The sequence below is a fragment of the Populus euphratica genome, unplaced genomic scaffold (assembly GCF_000495115.2).
Source record: "Populus euphratica unplaced genomic scaffold, PopEup_1.0 scaffold280.1, whole genome shotgun sequence".
NCBI lineage: Eukaryota > Viridiplantae > Streptophyta > Magnoliopsida > Malpighiales > Salicaceae > Populus > Populus euphratica.
In genome coordinates, this window is record NW_011499979.1 from 1 (window position 1) to 19,418 (window position 19,418).

General features: G+C 30.3%; 1 protein-coding gene across 4 annotated transcripts; it reads left to right on the forward strand.

Annotated features, from left to right (window-relative positions):
- Positions 1-10,940: 10,940 nt before the first annotated feature.
- Positions 10,941-17,276, forward strand: LOC105139660 (proteinaceous RNase P 1, chloroplastic/mitochondrial-like). Of its 4 annotated transcripts, XM_011046188.1 has the most exons (8): positions 10,944-11,072; positions 11,169-12,841; positions 12,942-13,031; positions 13,113-13,294; positions 13,417-13,537; positions 13,719-13,787; positions 15,579-15,714; positions 16,760-17,276. In XM_011046188.1, exons 1-8 carry the CDS (start codon positions 11,015-11,017, stop codon positions 16,996-16,998), a joined length of 2,568 nt encoding a protein of 855 aa, XP_011044490.1. In that variant the 5' UTR covers positions 10,944-11,014; the 3' UTR covers positions 16,999-17,276. The 4 variants fall into 4 exon arrangements, 3 of the variants coding, with proteins under 3 accessions (XP_011044491.1, XP_011044490.1, XP_011044489.1); XM_011046189.1 differs by having other exon boundaries at positions 10,943-12,841; positions 16,742-17,276; XM_011046187.1 differs by having other exon boundaries at positions 10,945-12,841.
- The last annotated feature ends 2,142 nt before the right edge of the window (positions 17,277-19,418 follow it).

The following is a 19,418-nucleotide window of genomic DNA, read 5'->3' on the forward strand; positions in this document are numbered from 1 at the left end:
AAGTTCTTCAAGTCATCAATTAATCCTTTCATTTATGTGATAGGCCTGCATTAAAAATAGACATTTACCACAAATTATAGGTATCTTATATTATTAGATACATTATTATAAAACATATTTTAGTTAAGGAGTTATTGGATACTTCAAGTGCAAAATGATGATATAAAACCATGATAAAAATGCACTTTTAAGTACTAATCAGGAAAATAATTTTTTTTTATCAACTACTACCCTCTTCCCCTAACCAAAACGAGACATTGTCCTTAATGTTCTAAGGTAGAAAGATAGAGTATAGAAGATATCACCCGAAATAAGAAACACTGACAAACCTGAAACACACTGAAACAAATATAAGAAACAACAAAACACAATAATAAAACCAAAAGACACAAATATTCATAAATGAAGGCTCAAATCCAATCTAAGCTTTTTACGGCTTTCCTTAGATGACCAATTTATGCGACTCATGGAAGGATCAATCACAGGGATGAAAGATTGTAGTTGGTCAATCAATTGTTCTACAGTAACAGCAGAGATTATGATTTGTCGTATAGAAGATGTTAGAAATTCCTGTTCCACAGCATGATCAAGAAAAGATAATAACTTATCATAATAACCATTAACATTTAACAAACCTATAGGTTTATGGTGAATGTGCAGTTGGGCCCAAGAGGAAATATGAAAGATCTCTTCCAATGTGCCTAGACCACCTAGTAAAGCAATGAAGATATTGGCATGGTTAAACATTGCATTCATTCGGGTAGAAATGAAAGGAAGGAAGAGATGGTTTTATAGATGAGAAATTAGAAAGGCAATCATAACACCTATATGGAGGCCAGCTGAAGTCTCACACTCTCTCTCTCTCTCTCTATTTATTTATTTATTTACTTTTGAAAAAGCATGTGTATGTACAGGTAGTTGTGATTGTGGCTCACATCTTCCCTTGGTTTTACATCCAAGAATGACTTAAACGCCCTCTATAGGTCGGGGATAGGCTTCCCATCCAGTTTTCTTAAAAACTGGCAAACAAGATCTTTTTTAGTCAGATTCCCAAGACTAAGTCGATCATGTTCTTTATGAAATAATGGTCATAAATCATGAATTACACGATGCACATCTCCACTAAGATGCGTCTCAAGAGTCAATAGAAGATTATCTAAAGACTCCTTACTCAGGCCATCCTTAATGAATTGTATTTTATCTTCACGGTTTATAGATACCATTCCTAAAGAACGACATTGTGTATTACAAGTCCATCTAGCACATCGATGACAGACTTTCAGTCGTTTTGCATGACATTTGTTTACAAAAGTACTTTTACCTATTCCAAGCATATGTGAAATGAAGGAGTTAGAGGACTCACCTGATAATCGGACCTTTGCTTCAATCAACCAGCGAATATCTTCAGGAATTCTATGATTCATTAACAATCTTAATCTTGCACATCTAGCACGGTAAATTTTTGTAATCGCATTCTAAGGCAAAGGGCGAAAATACTTTTTCAATTTTTCAAGATTAGTGTCCATTTTCAAATGAGAATTAGAAGAGAGATTCAAAGAATTGCACAAATATATACACAAATATCAGCTATTGTGAGAAACTGAAAGAACCGACTTAAGTCACAGAGTACCGTTATCCGCCATTTGACCGGGGTGAGAGAAACTAGCAAAAATCACTCAAAAAGAGACAATAAAATAAAATAAAATCAATCTTTATATACAGGATCACCCAATTCAATAGAGTCATGTTCAACTGAAAAATTATCAAAGTAAACTTTTAGACGATGTCCATTTACCTTGAAAACATTGTCATTCTTTGGATTCTCGATGTCATAGGCCCCATATGGATACACATGTTTCACAATAAAAGGATCGCTCCATCTTGATCTTAATTTTCCAGGAAATAAATGCAGTCGAGAATTATAAAGCAAGACTTTTTGACCAACATTGAATGTTTTTCTCAGTATTTTCTTGTCATGAAACTCTTTAATTCTTGCTTTATGAATTCTTGAATTTTCATATGCATCATTTCTTATTTCCTCAAGCTCATTTATTTGTAATTTTCGCAATTGACTAGCATCATCCAGATTTGAATTGAAAGCTTTAATAGCCCAATAAGCTTTATGTTTAAGTTCCACAGGCAAGTGACAAGGTTTTCCATAGACTAGTCTATAAGGTGGCATACCTAATGATGTTTTATAAGCAGTTCGATAAGCCCAAAGTGCATCATTAAGTCTTAAAGACCAGTCTTTCCTATTAGGGTTCACTGTTTTCTCCAAACTCTTTCCTAATATGTATACGAAACCAAATGATGGAGGGAATGGACCCATGAAATCTATACCCCAACAGTCAAAAATCTCAATGACAATAATAGGATTTAAAGGCATCATGTGACGTTTTGAAATAGATCCCAACTTTTGACAATTTTCACAAGACTTGCAGAATGCATGAGTCTTTGAACATGGTGAGCCAATAAAATCCACTTTGTAAGATTTTTGCAGTTGTCTTTCTTGACGAGAAATGGCCACCATATGCCTCAGAATGACAAAATTTAATGACACTACTTACCTTATTGTCAGGAATGCATCTTCAAAATATTTGATCAGGACAATATTTGAATAAATAAGGATCATCCCAATAAAAGTTCTTCACTTCGTTCAAGAACTTTCTTTTATCTTGGGTACTCCAATAAGCTGGCAATTGTCCTGAAACAAGAAAATTAACAATATTAGCAAACCAAGGCATTGTAGAGACAGAAAGTAAAGATTCATCAGGAAAGTAGTCATCGATTGGTGTGATGTCAGTTTTCGAATCTGTTGTCAATCTTGACAAGTGATCTGCGACAACATTTTCGCTGTCTTTCTTATCTTTGATTGTGATATCAAATTCTTGAAGTAATAAAATCCATCGCACCAATCTAGCCTTAGAATCTTTCTTAGAAAGAAGATATTTCAATGCTGCATGATCACTAAAAACAACAACAGGTGAGCCAACAAGATAAGATCTGAATTTTTCACATGCAAATACTACTACAAGTAATTCTTTTTCAGTGGTAGTATAATTCATTTGAGCACTATTTAAAGTTTTACTTGCATAGTAAATTACATAAGGTTTCTTATCTTTTCTTTGTCCCAAAACAGCACCTACGGTATAATCACTAGCATCACACATTATTTCAAAAGGTAATGACCAATCGGGAGGTTGAATGATATGAGCACAAGTAAGCAAGTTTTTAAGTTTAATAAAGGCTTCTTCACAATGTTCAGTCCATTCAAAAATAGTATCCTTTATTAGAAGGTTACTTAAAGGCTTAGATATTACACTAAAATCTTTGATGAACCTTCTATAAAAACCAGCATGTCCTAGGAATGATCTAACATCTTTAAGAGATTTTGGTGTTGGCAAGTTTGCAATTAACTCGATTTTAGATTTGTCAACCTCAATTCCTTTTGATGAAACAATGTGACCAAGTACAATGTCGTTTGTTACCATAAAATGACATTTTTCCCAATTCAGCACAAGATTCTTCTCTTCACACCTGGTCAAAACCTTTCCTAAGTTAGTCAAACAATCATCAAATGAATCGCCAAAAACAGAAAAATCATCCATGAAAATCTCAAGAAAATGTTCAACCATATCACTAAATATACTAAGCATGCATCTTTGAAATGTGGATGGTGCATTACATAATCCAAAAGGCATCCTTCGATATGCAAAAGTACCAAATGGACATGTGAAAGTAGTCTTCTCTTGATCTTCCAATGCAATTTCAATTTGGTTGTAACCCGAATAGCCATCTAGGAAACAATAAAATTCATGACCTGCAACTCTTTCTAGAATTTGATCTATAAAAGGTAAAGGAAAATGATCTTTTCTAGTCATTGAATTAAGTTTCCTATAGTCAATGCACATGCGCCAACCAGTAACAATTCTTGTGGGAATTAACTCATTGTTCTCATTTGTTATCACAGTGACTCCAAACTTCTTGGGTATAACTTGGATAGGACTTACCCATTTGCTGTCAGAAATAGGATAAATGATTTCATTATCTAGAAGCTTAATGACTTCATTTTTCACTACTTCTTTCATATTAGGATTTAGCCTTCGTTGCATTTCTCTAGAGGGTTTAGCATTTTCCCTTAAATAAATTCTATGTGTACAAATCAAAGGACTAATTCCTTTTATATCAGCTATGGTCCATCCTAATGCATTTTTGTGCATTTTCAGAGTTTTTAATAACTTATCTTCTTGATGTGCATTAAGTTTGGAAGAGCTTATTACCGGAAAAGTTTCATTTTCTCCCAAAAATAAGTATTTGAGATTAGATGGCAATGGCTTCAAATTAGGTTTTGGTGGTTGAACACTTGAAGGTATGGACTTAATTGATTGTGATGGCAATTTCTCAATTTGTGGCCTCCAATTACTTGTATTTGATTCTTCTTGAAAATAAATCATTTCCAAATTATCAGATTCATCAATCTCAATTTCACTGGAAGTGGTTGGAAATTGATCATGAATTAATTTTTTAGTAAAGTCCACTTCCTGTAAATCATTATCATCTTTAGGTTGCTTGCAAATGTTGAAAATATTCATCTCCAATGTCATGTTTCCAAATGATAGCTTCATCAATCCATTCCTACAATTAATCAATGCATTAGAAGTTGCAAGAAATGGACGTCCTAAAATAATAGGAAATGAATTACATACTTCAACAGGTTGTGTGTCTAAGACAATAAAATCCATAGGATAAATGAATTTATCGACTTGTACTAACACTGAAAAACTAAATATGGAAGTAAATTCACACTAGCACCGAGATCAAGTAAAGCTCTTTCAATTTTATGCTCTCCAATAAAGCAAGATATTGTAGGACAATCAGGGTCTTTATATTTCAAAGCATTATTGTTTTGAAGAATAGCACTTACTTGTTCGGCTAGAAAGACTTTCTTTTTCACATTCAGTTTCCTCTTCACAGTGCATAGATCTTTCAAAAATTTAGCATAGGAAGGAACCTGTTTAACAGCATCCAACAAAGGTATATTGATCCTTACCTATTTGAAAATTTCAAAAATTTCAGAGTTGTGATTGACTTTCCTTTGTTTGGTCATGGCTTGAGGAAATGGAAGTGTCAGCGGCGAATCAGTCTTTTCTTTGCAATTTTCAGATTCAACCCCTTCCTTACCCTCAGAGATTGACTCATCATCTTTCTCATAAGGTTCAAGAGAGGGTTTTTCAATAACCTTACCACTACGCAGAGTAGTGACTGATTTGACTTGATCCATGTGTTGGCTTCCGGAACTACTTGCATTTGCATTGTATTGCCCCTTGGGATTTTGTTGTGGTTAAGATGGAAACTTACCTTTCTCTTGGAAACTGAGACCAGATGTTAATTTTGCAAGAGTATCTTTAAAATCTGTCATGTTTTGAGCAAGTTGAGTATTGATTGTCTCTTGCTTTTCAATGAATGCATGCAATGTTTCCTCAAGATTTCTTCTAGAAAGTGGAGCATAAGGAGGTGCATATCCATGAGAATTTTGGCAATTATGGTGTGCTTGAAACGGTGGTTGTGAAGTTTGTGCATTGTTGTTCTCACTCTTCCAACTGAAATTTAGGTGATTTCTCCAACCAGGGTTGTATGTTTGGAAGTATAAGTTGTGGTTGGCCCTTTGGAAACTGTTTAAAGCATGGGCTTGTTCATGGAGACATTCCTTAAAAGAAGGCAAGGTTGGACAATCGTTGGTTGAGTGTTCATTTGTTTCACATATTTGACACACAATGTTTTCAACAGATTTTAATTGACCACTCTTTTTCAATTCTAGTGCCTCGACTTTTCTAGCTAAAGATGCAAACTTGGCTTGAAGGTCATGATCTTCCCTAAGGTTGTACATATCTCCACTAGATGTATGAGGTTGAGTTTTACTCGGTGCCTCATAAGTACCCGTGGTGTCCTAATTTTGAGCATTTTCAGCTAACAAGTCTAAGTACTCCATTGCTTCATCAGGGTCTTTATCTTCAAAAGTTTCATTGCACATCAATTCAACCTTTTGCCTATCTTTAGGTGTTAACCCTTCATAGAAATGTGAAACCAATCTCCATGTTTCAAAACCATGATGAGGGCAAGTACTAAGCAAGTCTCGATACCTATCCCAATATTGGTAAAATGTTTCTCCTGGTTTTTGAGTGAAAGTGGTGATTTGTCTTTTGAAAGAGTTTGTTCTGTGAGATGGAAAAAACTTCTTTAAAAACTATTGTTGCATTTCATCCCAAGCACGAATGGATCCTAGTCTCAAATTTTGTAGCCATGTTTTAGCTTTATCTTTTAATGAAAAAGGAAAAAAGCTTTAATCTGATGGTGTTCATGCTACAATTTAAATTATTATATGTGTTACAGACCTCCTCGAATTCCCTTAAATGCAAGTATGGATTTTCCAATTCTAAGCTATGAAAAGAAGGTAAAAGTTGAATAATACCTGGTTTAAAATTAAAATGAGATGCATCGGGAGGAAAAACTATGCATGATGGTGCACTTGTTCTTGTGGGATTCATGTGGTCTCTAAGTGTTCTAGTACGGTTATTTTCATTATTCTCATTATGAAGAGATTGATTATCTTCTTCGGCTATATTTTCTGAAAATGATGAGGATACCCTACAAAGTCTACCACTTGATGTACGTGACCACACTCTCATGCATGTGTAAGAATAGAGTAAAGGAAAAAGAAAACAAAAGAAGAAGAAACAAGAGAAAAGAAACAAAGTTATATACAAGAAAAGTGAAAAGAGAAAATAAAAATTATAATTTATACAAAACTTACCTTCCCGGCAACGGTGCCAAAAACTTGACATGACTAAAAGATTGATGTCTTCTCCCAAGTGCAGGAGTGTCAAAGTAATAAATAACCCGGCAAGACCGGGGTAGAACCACAGGGAGGCTAATTGTACAAATTATAAATAACAATAATACAACAACAATAACAATTACAATAACAATAATAATAATAATAATAACAATAATAATAATAGTAATACTAATAATAATAATAAAAAAAAGGAGAAGAAGAAGGAGAAGATGAGAACTTTGAGAAGAAATATTAATGTAACGATTAAACAATGATAATAACAAATGTCAAGGTTAGAGATTCCACTAATAGTATGTCAAACAAGTATAATATAAACTCTTATTATTCAATTGGAAACCACACATAAAGGAGGTTCCAATCAGATTATAGATTGTTAACATGATTACATTAGTCATCTTATTCGATTAATGCTACAACTTGTAAATCTCGTCAAGCATTCATGATTATAACTTATGTTAACAACAAATCAAGTTCCTTTCATAGCTCAGGTGTCGGTTATACCATACAGTATGAACTACGAAAGTGCCAAGCATTTGTTATACCAAGTGTTATACAACATAAATCAAGATTAGTCATTTAACAAGCAAAGTATTAAAGAGTGAACAAGATAACAAATACAAAACATGTTAGTATCAAACATTAAAGTCCATATTAAGTTTACACCATACTTATTCTTACACCATTAGTGTAACCTTTTCACCTTGACATAATAAACTTAGCTAAACATAATAAAAGAAAGAAAAATAAATAAATAAAATAAGAACATAAATAAGATAAAAGTTAGCTAAGTAAAGGAAAGGAAATGAAAGACATAAACTTGATATTAATGAAAGCAAAGCATAAACATTACAAAAAATACAAAAAACGAAAGTAAGAGCATGATCTTGATCTGAACACCAAGATGCCTAAATGCATGGCAAATGCCTCCTTTTATAGGCCAAAATTGGGAACTATTGATTTGATGACTAATTGATGAGTCGGTGGTCAACTCTTGACTTGGTGACAATCCTTATCTTCTCTTGTCTGCCCAAAACGTCATTGATAACGTTAAAATTGGAGCCACTTGAAAACATGAAAGTTGTAGGCAATTGTCTCAGATTTCTTGTGTAAAAACTTCAGCTCATTTCAACGTCTAGAACTCCAGATATGGCCAAAATACTGAACAGTGCTCGGGCTGGAGGACAGATTCAGGCTTCTTTGTTGTTGCAATAATTTGGACTTGAAAATGACCTTTTTAGATCTTGGGCTCCATATTAAAGTTGTAGACCTATATCTTACCTTTCCATCCATATAAAGTAGACCTAAATCTGAGATCTATAGCTCCAGATATGACCCAATTACCGAATAGTGTTCCGGTATGGATTGCACCGACATCTCTTTTCTAATTTTGGTCATCTCTTTGCCCTTGCAATTTAAGTTCTTAAAGTCATCAATCAATCCTTTCATTTATGTGATAGGCCTGCATTTAAAATGAACATTTACCACAAATTAAAGGTATCTTATATTATTAGATATATTATTATAAAACATGCTTTAGTTAAGGAGTTATTGATACTTCAAGTGCAAAATGATGATATAAAACCATGATAAAAATACACTTTTAAGTACTAATCAGAATACCTAATAAGATTTACAAGTATTAATATTTTTTGAATAAAATAACTAATGTAATCATGTTAACAACTTATAGTCCGATTAGAACCTTCTTTGTGTGTAGTTTCTAATTAAGTAATAAAAAGAGTTCATACTATACTTGTTTGAAATACCATTAGTGGATCCTCTAACCTTGAAATTTGTTTTTATCATTGTTTGATCCTCACATTGATCTTTCATCTCAAATTTCTCATCAACTTCTTCTTTTTCTTTTTCTTTTTCTTCTTCTTCTTTATTATTACTACTACTGTTATTGTTGTTGTTGTATTATTATTATTGTTGTTGTTTATAATTTATACAATTAACTTTCCTGTGGTTTGACCCTAATCTTGCAGGGTTATTTATTATTTCGACACTTCTACACTTGGAAGAAGATATCAATCTTTTAACCGTGTCACTAAAAATAGCACATGATCAATAACCAGTTGAGCAAATACAAAGAGTCACAATAAAACATCACCTAAAATAACTAAATTTCCAATTGACAATCTATACAAACTTAAAAACTATACTAAAAAGGTTTTTTTCTTATCTTTTTTGCTAGTTAGGATCACCTCCTTATAAAGAAACAAAATATAAAAAATTAAAACCATAACAATCAAATAACAAAACAAGAATTAGAAACCAAAGATACACCCAAGAGACAAGATAAAGAAACATGAAAAACTTATACATGTTAATCTTCAAACAAGGCAGCAATAATTGCAACATAATAGTAATATAAAAAAAACCAAAAAACCATATATAAGATAAAACTAAGAATCAATGCAAGCAAAAAAAAATAAAATTAATATTTATTTTTTTATTGTTATTTTTTTATTTTGAAAAATTTTATAAATTTTTTTTTGTTTAATCTTTCAATATTAAATTGATTGTGAATCTAACTTTTTAATCAAGTTTGGATTTGGAATTTCATGAGTTACAGGTTTAGAGATTAACTCATGTTTAGAAGATTTGCTCAGCTTTGTTTTTTTCAAACTCATGTTTTCTCATTTTTATTCTTCAATATTTATTTAATTAGAAATTGAGTTCTATTAATTTTTCATTTATTTTTTATATGATTTTTCAATGATTTTAAAAATAATCTAAGTTATCTTAAATCTTTTGATTTTTTATTATTTTTTAAATTTAATTTTTATAAAAAAATATTCTATTTTTTAATTACATTAAATTAATTAATTAAATGTATGCATGAAGGTGATTACTTTATGATATTTTAAAAAAATAAAATAAAAAATATTTTATTGGGTAGACATTGTTTTATTGAAACAAATAATTGTCTCATTAAATAAAAATTTTATTTAAATAAAAAAATTTATTAAATTCAATTGAGTACAATATTTATATTTATTTTATATTTTTTAATTTATTTATATTTATTATTAATATTTTTTTATATTTATTAATACAAATGATTTTTTATTTATTTAATTAAATATAACTAAATTTTTTAATTTTCTATTAATTATTTTTTAATATTTATTTCTTTTACTGCAAACAAAACTACTCAACCTGTAACAGAGAGGGGTGAAATAGCTAGTAATGATTTTGGGTGCCAATTCAATGTTTTTAAAGCTGCATTTGTTTCCCGAAAGTAATTTTGAAAACTACTTTATAAATTTTTCTATATTTATTTGTTATTAAAAAATTTGTAAACGAAAAATATTTTTTGATTAACAAAAAACACTTTCCAATCAAAGAAAATTTTGGATTGATTTTTAAAAAAGTATTTTTCTTTTATTTTGGACGAAAAATACTTTTAAAAGTTATAAAAAATTTAGAAATGTCATATTGTTTACTGATTATATCAAATTTGACTCTCAAACTTTTGATTGCTATATATATATATATTGTTTTGAATATATTATTTTTCAATTTCATCTTTTAGAATTTAATTTTTATATTAAATTTAGATTTAATTTTTATAATTTTTATTTACTTTTTCCTTATTATTTTTTTAATTAAAATTTTTAATCCATCAAATTTGATTCTTATTCTTTTGATTGTTACTTATTTTATTTAAAATAATTTATGAAATGATAATTATTATTATTTTAATTTCATCTTTTAATTTTTTTATTTTTTAGATTTGATCTTTATTATTTTAATTATTATTTATTTTATTTGAGATAATTATAAAATTATATTTTTTTTAATTTTATTCTCATTTAACTTTTTAATTTATAAGATTTGCTCATTCTTATTTTAATAAACTTAAAAAATAAATTATTTTCAATTTTATTTTTCATGATATAACTAAATACTAAAAAATATTTTTTAATTTATTTTTTATTATACTAATAAATATTAAAAAATAATTTACTTTATTAGTTATTTTTTCAAAATTTATTTTTAAAGAAAAACTACTTTCCTCGACCATACAGGACGTAAATCCTATTCGTCTTCCAATGGCGCTTGCGTAATTTGGACTCTCCGTATCAGTTGCAAGACAATTTATTACATCACCCGCGTGAAAATTGACAGGAGCTCTCCTAACGGCCACACATGGCCTGCTTCACCTCTAACATTCTGCAGCAAACGCATGTACTCTCAATCGCTCTCTGTAAGTATCCATCGCCATCTCTTTATGCTTGCAAATTCCACTTTTTATCTCACATTCCTGGTTCCTCACCTCCTAAGCACGCACCGCTTCTTGTAGCTACAACATTTGCTAGTAACATACTACATGCAAAGTTATCTGCAACTGACCATGATAGTCCAACCAAAACCATTAATTTGAGAACCAGAAAGGAAAATAATTCATTGGGGTTTCCTTCTTCAAGAAGAATAGATAAAAGGGTAGAGAGAAAACATGTCAAAAACCTTACTAGTTCTGTAGTTGACGAGAAGACTGAGAAGCGGTTTTCAAAGAATAGAAATACAAGAAAGAATATGGGTTTTAGAGAAAGTACAGGAATGGGTTCTGAGAATTCTACTAAAGATGGGAAAAAGGGCATTAGATTTTTGGCAACTATGGACAGTCAACCAGTAAGTGGTGAAATGGAGAGTAGAACAAAAAACGGTAGTGATAATCAAGTTATTAAAGTGGACAAAATTGGAAAAGGGTCTAAACAAGACAAGGTTGATTCATCAGAACTCAAGTTGCGAGTTAGGTTGGATATGTGCTCGAAAAGAGGAGATGTGATAGCTGCAATTCAATTATATGATTTAGCTCAGAGAGAAGGAATCAAGATGGGGCAGTATCATTATGCTGTACTTTTGTATCTTTGTTCCTCTGCTGCTGTTGGTGGTGTTCAACCAGCTAAAAGCGGGAGTGAGAGTGGTAGGCGAGCCATCAATTCATTAGATGTGTCAAATGAAGTTTCGAGTGTAAAGTTTCAGGAGTTGAGTGAATTAAGAGATGAGGATGATAGAAAAGTTGGTGCTACTGAATTGCATATTCGAGTTTCCAACAATAGGAAGAAATTAGTCGATGCTGATAGAGAACCTGGAAGTATAGCTGAAATGGAGTTGAATCATGGCAGTGCGTTTGGTAATTTAAATGGCAAGGAAAGTTTGGTCCAGTTTTTCAATGAGTGTAACAAGCTAGACTTCCAACACTTGGATGGACGGCCTTCACATGGAAAAGATAAAGATGTCCATGTGCATGGCAATCATGAAATTCAGTTCAGCGAAGATGTCAAAAAGTATGCACTTCAAAGGGGCTTTGAGATCTTTGAGAAAATGTGCAAGGAAAAGGTCCCAATAAATGAAGCAACCTTGACAGCTGTGGCAAGAATGGCGATGTCAATTGGTAATGGTGATCTGGCCTTTGATATGGTGAAACAGATGGACGCAATGGGGATAAATCCTAAATTGCGGTCCTATGGACCTGCTCTATCTGTGTTTTGCAGTAGTGGAGACATAGACAAAGCATTTTATGTAGAGAAGCACATGTTGGAGCATGGTGTTTATCCAGAGGAGCCTGAATTGAAGGCACTCTTAAGAGTAAGTGTAGAAGGTGGTAAAGGTGACAAGGTTTATTATTTGCTGCATAAACTACGAAGAATTGTAAGGAGGGTCTCACCCTCTACTGCAGGCATAATTGTTAGATGGTTTAGCAGCAAGGCAGCTTCAAGAGTGGGAAAAACAAAATGGGACGTTAAAGAAGCAATTGAAAATGGAGGTGGAGGTTGGCATGGGCAAGGTTGGGTGGGTAAGGGGAAGTGGACTGTTTCTTGTACATCTGTTGGACTGGATGGAATTTGCAAGTACTGTGGACAGAAATTGACCACAATTGACCTTGATGCTGTTGAAACAGAGAAATTTGCCGAATCAGTTGCTTCTATTGCAATAAAACGTGACAGAGATTCAAGCTTTCAAAGATTTCAAGTATGTTAAACCCCTTAGTGTTGCTTATAACATTGTTATGGCAAGATGAATGGGATAATTAAGGAGTGCTTTCATTTGTAATCATTGTTGCTTTTTGCAGAAATGGCTTGATTACTATGGACCTTTTGAAGCAGTGATAGACGGAGCAAATGCTGGTATTTACAACCAGGGAAGGTTCATGCCATCGAAGGTAGATGGACAAGACTAGCAAGGAATTCAACAATCCATTTATTCTGTTCACTTTATTGATTGGTTTAGTGGCTGGCTGCAGATCAATGCTGTTGTTAATGGTATACGTCAGAAGCTTCCTTCAAAAAAATGGCCGCTCATTGTTCTGCATAACAAGCGAATCACTGGACGCAAGATGGATGAACCGGTAAATAAAGCTTTCATTGAAAAGTGGAAAAATGCTGATGCACTTTATGCAACACCCACTGGTTCAAATGATGATTGGTGAGGGTTTTATGTACAGGAATAGTCAAATAATTTTACCATACACGTTATCTTCTGTTAAAAATTTCTTCAAATATGCAAACAGCATATGAAGTACTGGAGGTAAATAACCTGTGATTCAGGTACTGGTTGTATGCAGCTATAAAGTTCAAATGTTTAATCGTGACCAATGACGAGATGAGAGACCATACATTTCATCTTCTAGGAAACGACTTCTTCCCTAGATGGAAAGAAAGGCATCAAGTAAGTAGAGTTCCTCAAAAGTTCACCACTGTTAACTGTGATTGTGATTGCTTCCACAATCTATCTTTCTGGTTCAAATGTTGTTTTTGCAAGTATTAAGGACTCGATATCGCATGTTGTGATTTGCCACTGGTGATGCTCTGTTTTCTTATATCATAACATTGCAACTTTTCTTCCTAAGGTGCATTTCAGATTTACTGATGCTGGTCCAGATTTTGACATGCCTCCGCCTTGTTCTGTTGTAATTCAGGTGAGAACTACTGAGCTCTTTGCCACATATTTTCCGATCTATATGAATATGAAGAATATAAGAACAAAAGCTAGTGTCTATTTATGCTATCTTCTAATGTAAGACAAATATACTGAAAGTTGGTGAGTTAAATGTCTTGCGTTTTCTTGAAACGCATGTAGATAGGGGAAGCAATAAATATAAAATGTTTTTAGAGTTTGAAAGATCTGTTAGACAGATCTAGAGTTATTTAGAATTTATGTAAATATTATCTAGAGATCGGATTTTTTTCTTTGAATTTTACTTTAAGGCTGAGTTGTTGCAATTCACAAGTTATCTAAGTATCCGATCTTTAACAGTAATCCATACGAACTATTAGTGAGAAATCCATAAATCATTTTAGGAGAGAAAGATTGTTGTTCTTTATAGTGCTAGCTCTTTTCTTTTATATTTTAGATGTTTACATCATGTACTTTTCTCATTCTTTTCTTCTTTATCCTTAGAAAATAAAAAATATAACATTCTATTTATAAAAGAAATCTAAAAACTTTATAAATGATAAAATATCAATTTGCCTCTTAAATAATATCACATATATTATTTTAGGTTAATTTTAGAAATTATTCAATCAAGAGCTTACTTGATTGTTTCTAGGTCTAGAATTGTAATCCTCTATATTAATTATATTTTAGTCTTTAATTTTTAAAATTTATTTACAATTAAGTTATGCTTGATTAATAATCTCATTTTAGTTTTTGACAAATGATTCTTATGTATGTGATTTATTAGGTTCTCTAGTAAGTAGATCCAAATATAAATTATAATTCTAAATAAAATAAGACTAAATAAATTAAATAATTTAATTTATTATCAATTCAATGATTAATTGATTTATATTTGAAGATCAAGTACACTATTTAGCAACATGTCATAATCCCTCAAATATTAAGAGAGTCATAAGTGATTTAACTTAACTTTTCAGTGATTATTTTCTCGGTGTATTTATTATCCCTTCATCTTAAATGTTTCAATTTATGTTTCAATTTAAACATTATAGCATAAATTATATCTGTTTTGTTACATCATTTTAGTTCTCAATATTATTGAAATTCTTTTCAAAACACATTCCTTATTGTCTAAGAATTTCACAATTAATATTATTTGAGAACAAATAAAATATTTTCTGCAATTCATCTAAAGTGATGAATTTTTTCTTAATTACTTAAATATTTTTATATAGTTTATATTATACTAAATATTTGCTCATTTGTTATCCTTGATTTGGACAATATGTGGTTAGAATCAAATCATAATATTTTTTATATAAGATAACATAATGATTTGAAGTCTTAGAATCATTTTGTACAATTATTACAAGAACTTTTCCATAAATATGAATAATATCTATATATGAAATTTTCTTGTCGGTTAGTTCAATGTACATGCCATCTAATAAAAAAAGAATATAATATGCACAACTCTAATTAATATTCAATTTTAATAGAATATTCTCCATAAACATTTAAAAACAATACTTTAATGTAATAAAAATATCGTAATTATAATTTTATAATCTCATTTGCAAAATATTTTTTGTCTCATAAATTTTATCTTCACTTTATATTTATTAATTAAACATTAGATTCATTAATTAAAGATAAATTATTATTAAAGATAATAAAAAAAATTTATTAATAATAAATATGTTTTATATAAATAACAACAATGCTACATATAACTAATATAACTAACTGAGGTATATTCACTAACAAAATAGACTGTCATGTGCGCTTGGTATAAAACATCTAACAGGAATCAGAAAAAGGTCACTGGCATATTCCAATTGAAACAGAATGTGAAGGCGAAGGCGAAGCAGAAAGAGAATGGTTATGCATTACACGGGCAAACTCGCGAACAACAAGACATTCTTTCACCATCACGCCTGGAGGTATGACAACTTCACAAGCCAATCATTTAATGGTTTCAAATCCAAATATTTCTGTTGATGAAATGTTTTTTTTTCATCTTTTGCCTTTGAGTTTTAGACACAAAATAATCATATTTAAGTGCTTAGCTGTTCTAAGGTTCATTTGATTAGAAAATATAGTTATGATAATGGAAAAAACCAGGTACATTTCTATTGGCTTTTCTCACTATGGAATGTCCACACACCACCAAGCATGCAGAGGAAACTTTTGGTTGAGTATTTGGTCAATTCTCCTCCACGTAGCTTTAATGAAAGAACGCCTGTGTTTAAGACCAAAAGAAAGGCACCTGTATTTGTGATGGACATCAGCAGCCATCAAGTCTCTGGTTTTGACAAGTAGGCTTAGAATTATACATAATGCACGCTGAGCATTTCTAACGTAGATGAAACAATATAAGAAAAATAGCAAGCACATAAATATAAGATTTTAAAAGAAAATCACATGGAAATTATAATTCGTAATTTTATTACTCTATAATTTTTTTCATGTGATCTTTTAAAATACAAGCTAAACAATTCAATTTATACTAGGAAATTTTTTTTAAATAAAACTAGAAAAAGAATCATAAATCAACTAAAAAAATATTACTAATCCAAAATCCCAAATAGTAGCATGTAGATTTTATTTGAAGGTCTTCGTGATTTCTTATTTTTTTATTGTTATAAAATTTTAACCCAATAAAAAATAAAATCAAATTAATATAAGACTATATATTTGGGAAAATTTCTTACATCATTCTCCCTCCAATTATAAGCATTTGATCTGGCCAAATTCTTGTTACATTTTCATTCATTTAACTTGTGTTTCCACTGCTCATTTGCCTGATCGCTAATTAAATATAAAGCTAGTGAAGTCTTGTACTTTTCCAAATAAAGAAGTTTTCACAAGTTTTATTATCTATGATTATTTTTTTTGTTTATTTTGCATCACTTTTCAAAGTCAAGTCAATGCATATTGAGGTATCATATTTATTAATAACATCCTCAGTTCCCATGTATTGAATAGGATCACAATCTGATGGACATGGTAAAAAGCAAGGAAGGTCCTCCATGCAGACCAGAGTTGCGATAAAGCCAGATCGCTTAAAACGTAACATCCCCGACAACATACGAAAGCCACCGCAAGACTACAAGAATCTCAAAAATATTCTTGCAGCGTCTGGGTTCCCAGATCATCGCACTGTTCTATCAGAAATTGAGACAGCAGAGGAACTTGGGGACACTGTTATTGACTTCCAGATATAAAGTTAATGGCTCTCTCATAGATCTTCAACAATTCAAATATTCTTCAATAATTTTGAAGCACGGATCATGTAGCTGGCCATACCACATTGCGGCGAAGCGCTCTTCTCCGGCGGGTTACCTGATCAAATTTTACCAATCAAAGTGCAGCCATTTATATTAATTGATTGGTTTATCGAGTCACTAATAAATTATTGAATGACCCTTTGGAATTGTCAAAGCTATTAATGCATTTGCTTGCAACAGTTTTTTTTTCCCCCGTAATATAGTTCTTTTCAAAATTGAAATTCTTCCGGGTGGACAATCTTAGGTAGACAGGCACATGCCTAATATGTTAGTTAGGTTCTCGGAATCGCTATAGCTAGGTTAATGCATGTGTTACGCTACAGGTATTAGTAAAAAAAAAAAAACAATTGAACATGAAAAAGACTATTTGAGCTCAATAAAACTTTCAGTATTCTCATTAAACTTTAACAAGTTAAATTTAAAACTATTGACACAAGTTATTGCGTGGCCTATATTTTAAATTAAGTTATGTAAAAGTTGTTTTTGAAGTGATTCAATAGATTTACTGAGATTAGAAATAATAAAAATAACAAAAATAATTAGTAAAAATATAATTTAATTTTTCTAAAAAAAATCAAGATGATATATTAAAGACCCTTAACATGTAAAATTCACAATCAGGGTTATGGATCCTATTAGGCTTATTAATTTTTTAAAAATATATTTTTGAGTTAATTATATGATATAAAAAATAGACACTTGTAAAATTAGATATCAATTAAATATTATAACCTTTATTTAATACTACAATAACCTCATAAAAAGTAAATCAAAATAAATCATGAAGATAAATTAAAAATCAATTAAATACTAAATGATAAAATCTGAAGAAAAAAATTCATAAAAATAACATAACTTAATTTTGACCTCCTAGTTTCGATCATATATATATAATTTTCAATTCGACAAAATTCTAGTAATTTTTAACTATTTTTCTATCATTTTTATATTAATGAATTTAAAAAACAATTGTGAGATAAACAATAATAAGCAAGGAGAGAGGGACCATAATGAACACAAGTTTTGACCACTACTCCAAGCAACGGGTGGTTTGATTTTAAAAAATAATTTAAAATAACATTTTTTTATAAAAAATATTGAGATGTTAATATAAAACATATGTAAAATGAATATGCAAACATACACATAACAAAAGAGATTCAATAACCAAATACTAGAAATACAATAATATCATTTAATGCATTTCAATATAAACTTATTAACACAATTTTAAGTAGTCATAGTACATAAAACAAGTACCTAACAAAATTATAAATAGTGAAACGACACGATCAGTACTAACCCATTTCATGACATAGACAAGCAACACACACACACACACACACACATATATATATATATATAAGCGTTATTAGTCATCAAGAAGACTTATACTCATGATTTTTCATAAGGAAAATGAATCATTATATTTATTACCACTTTTAACACTTTTAATCAAAACATACAACTCAATTTCAATAATACCTCAACTCATATAACAATACTCGTGCTCATCATTGAAAGTAAAATAACATTGTAAAATTAACAATATGTATGTGGTCTCCAGAAAAGAGAACAATATGTTTATCCAAAATTCTTGTAAATGATATATTAAAGACCCTTAACATGTAAAATTCACAATCAGGGTTATGGATCCTATTAGGCTTATTAATTTTTTAAAAATATATTTTTGAGTTAATTATATGATATAAAAAATAGACACTTGTAAAATTAGATATCAATCAAATATTATAACCTTTATTTAATACTACAATAACCTCATAAAAAGTAAATCAAAATAAATCATGAAGATAAATTAAAAATCAATTAAATACTAAATGATAAAATCTGAAGAAAAAAATTCATAAAAATAACATAACTTAATTTTGACCTCCTAGTTTCGATCATATATATATAATTTTCAATTCGACAAAATTCTAGTAATTTTTAACTATTTTTCTATCATTTTTATATTAATGAATTTAAAAAACAATTGTGAGATAAACAATAATCAAGCAAGGAGAGAGGGACCATAATGAACACAAGTTTTGACCACTACTCCAAGCAACGGGTGGTTTGATTTTAAAAAATAATTTAAAATAACATTTTTTTATAAAAAATATTGAGATGTTAATATAAAACATATGTAAAATGAATATGCAAACATACACATAACAAAAGAGATTCAATAACCAAATACTAGAAATACAATAATATCATTTAATGCATTTCAATATAAACTTATTAACACAATTTTAAGTAGTCATAGTACATAAAACAAGTACCTAACAAAATTATAAATAGTGAAACGACACGATCAGTACTAACCCATTTCATGACATAGACAAGCAACACAC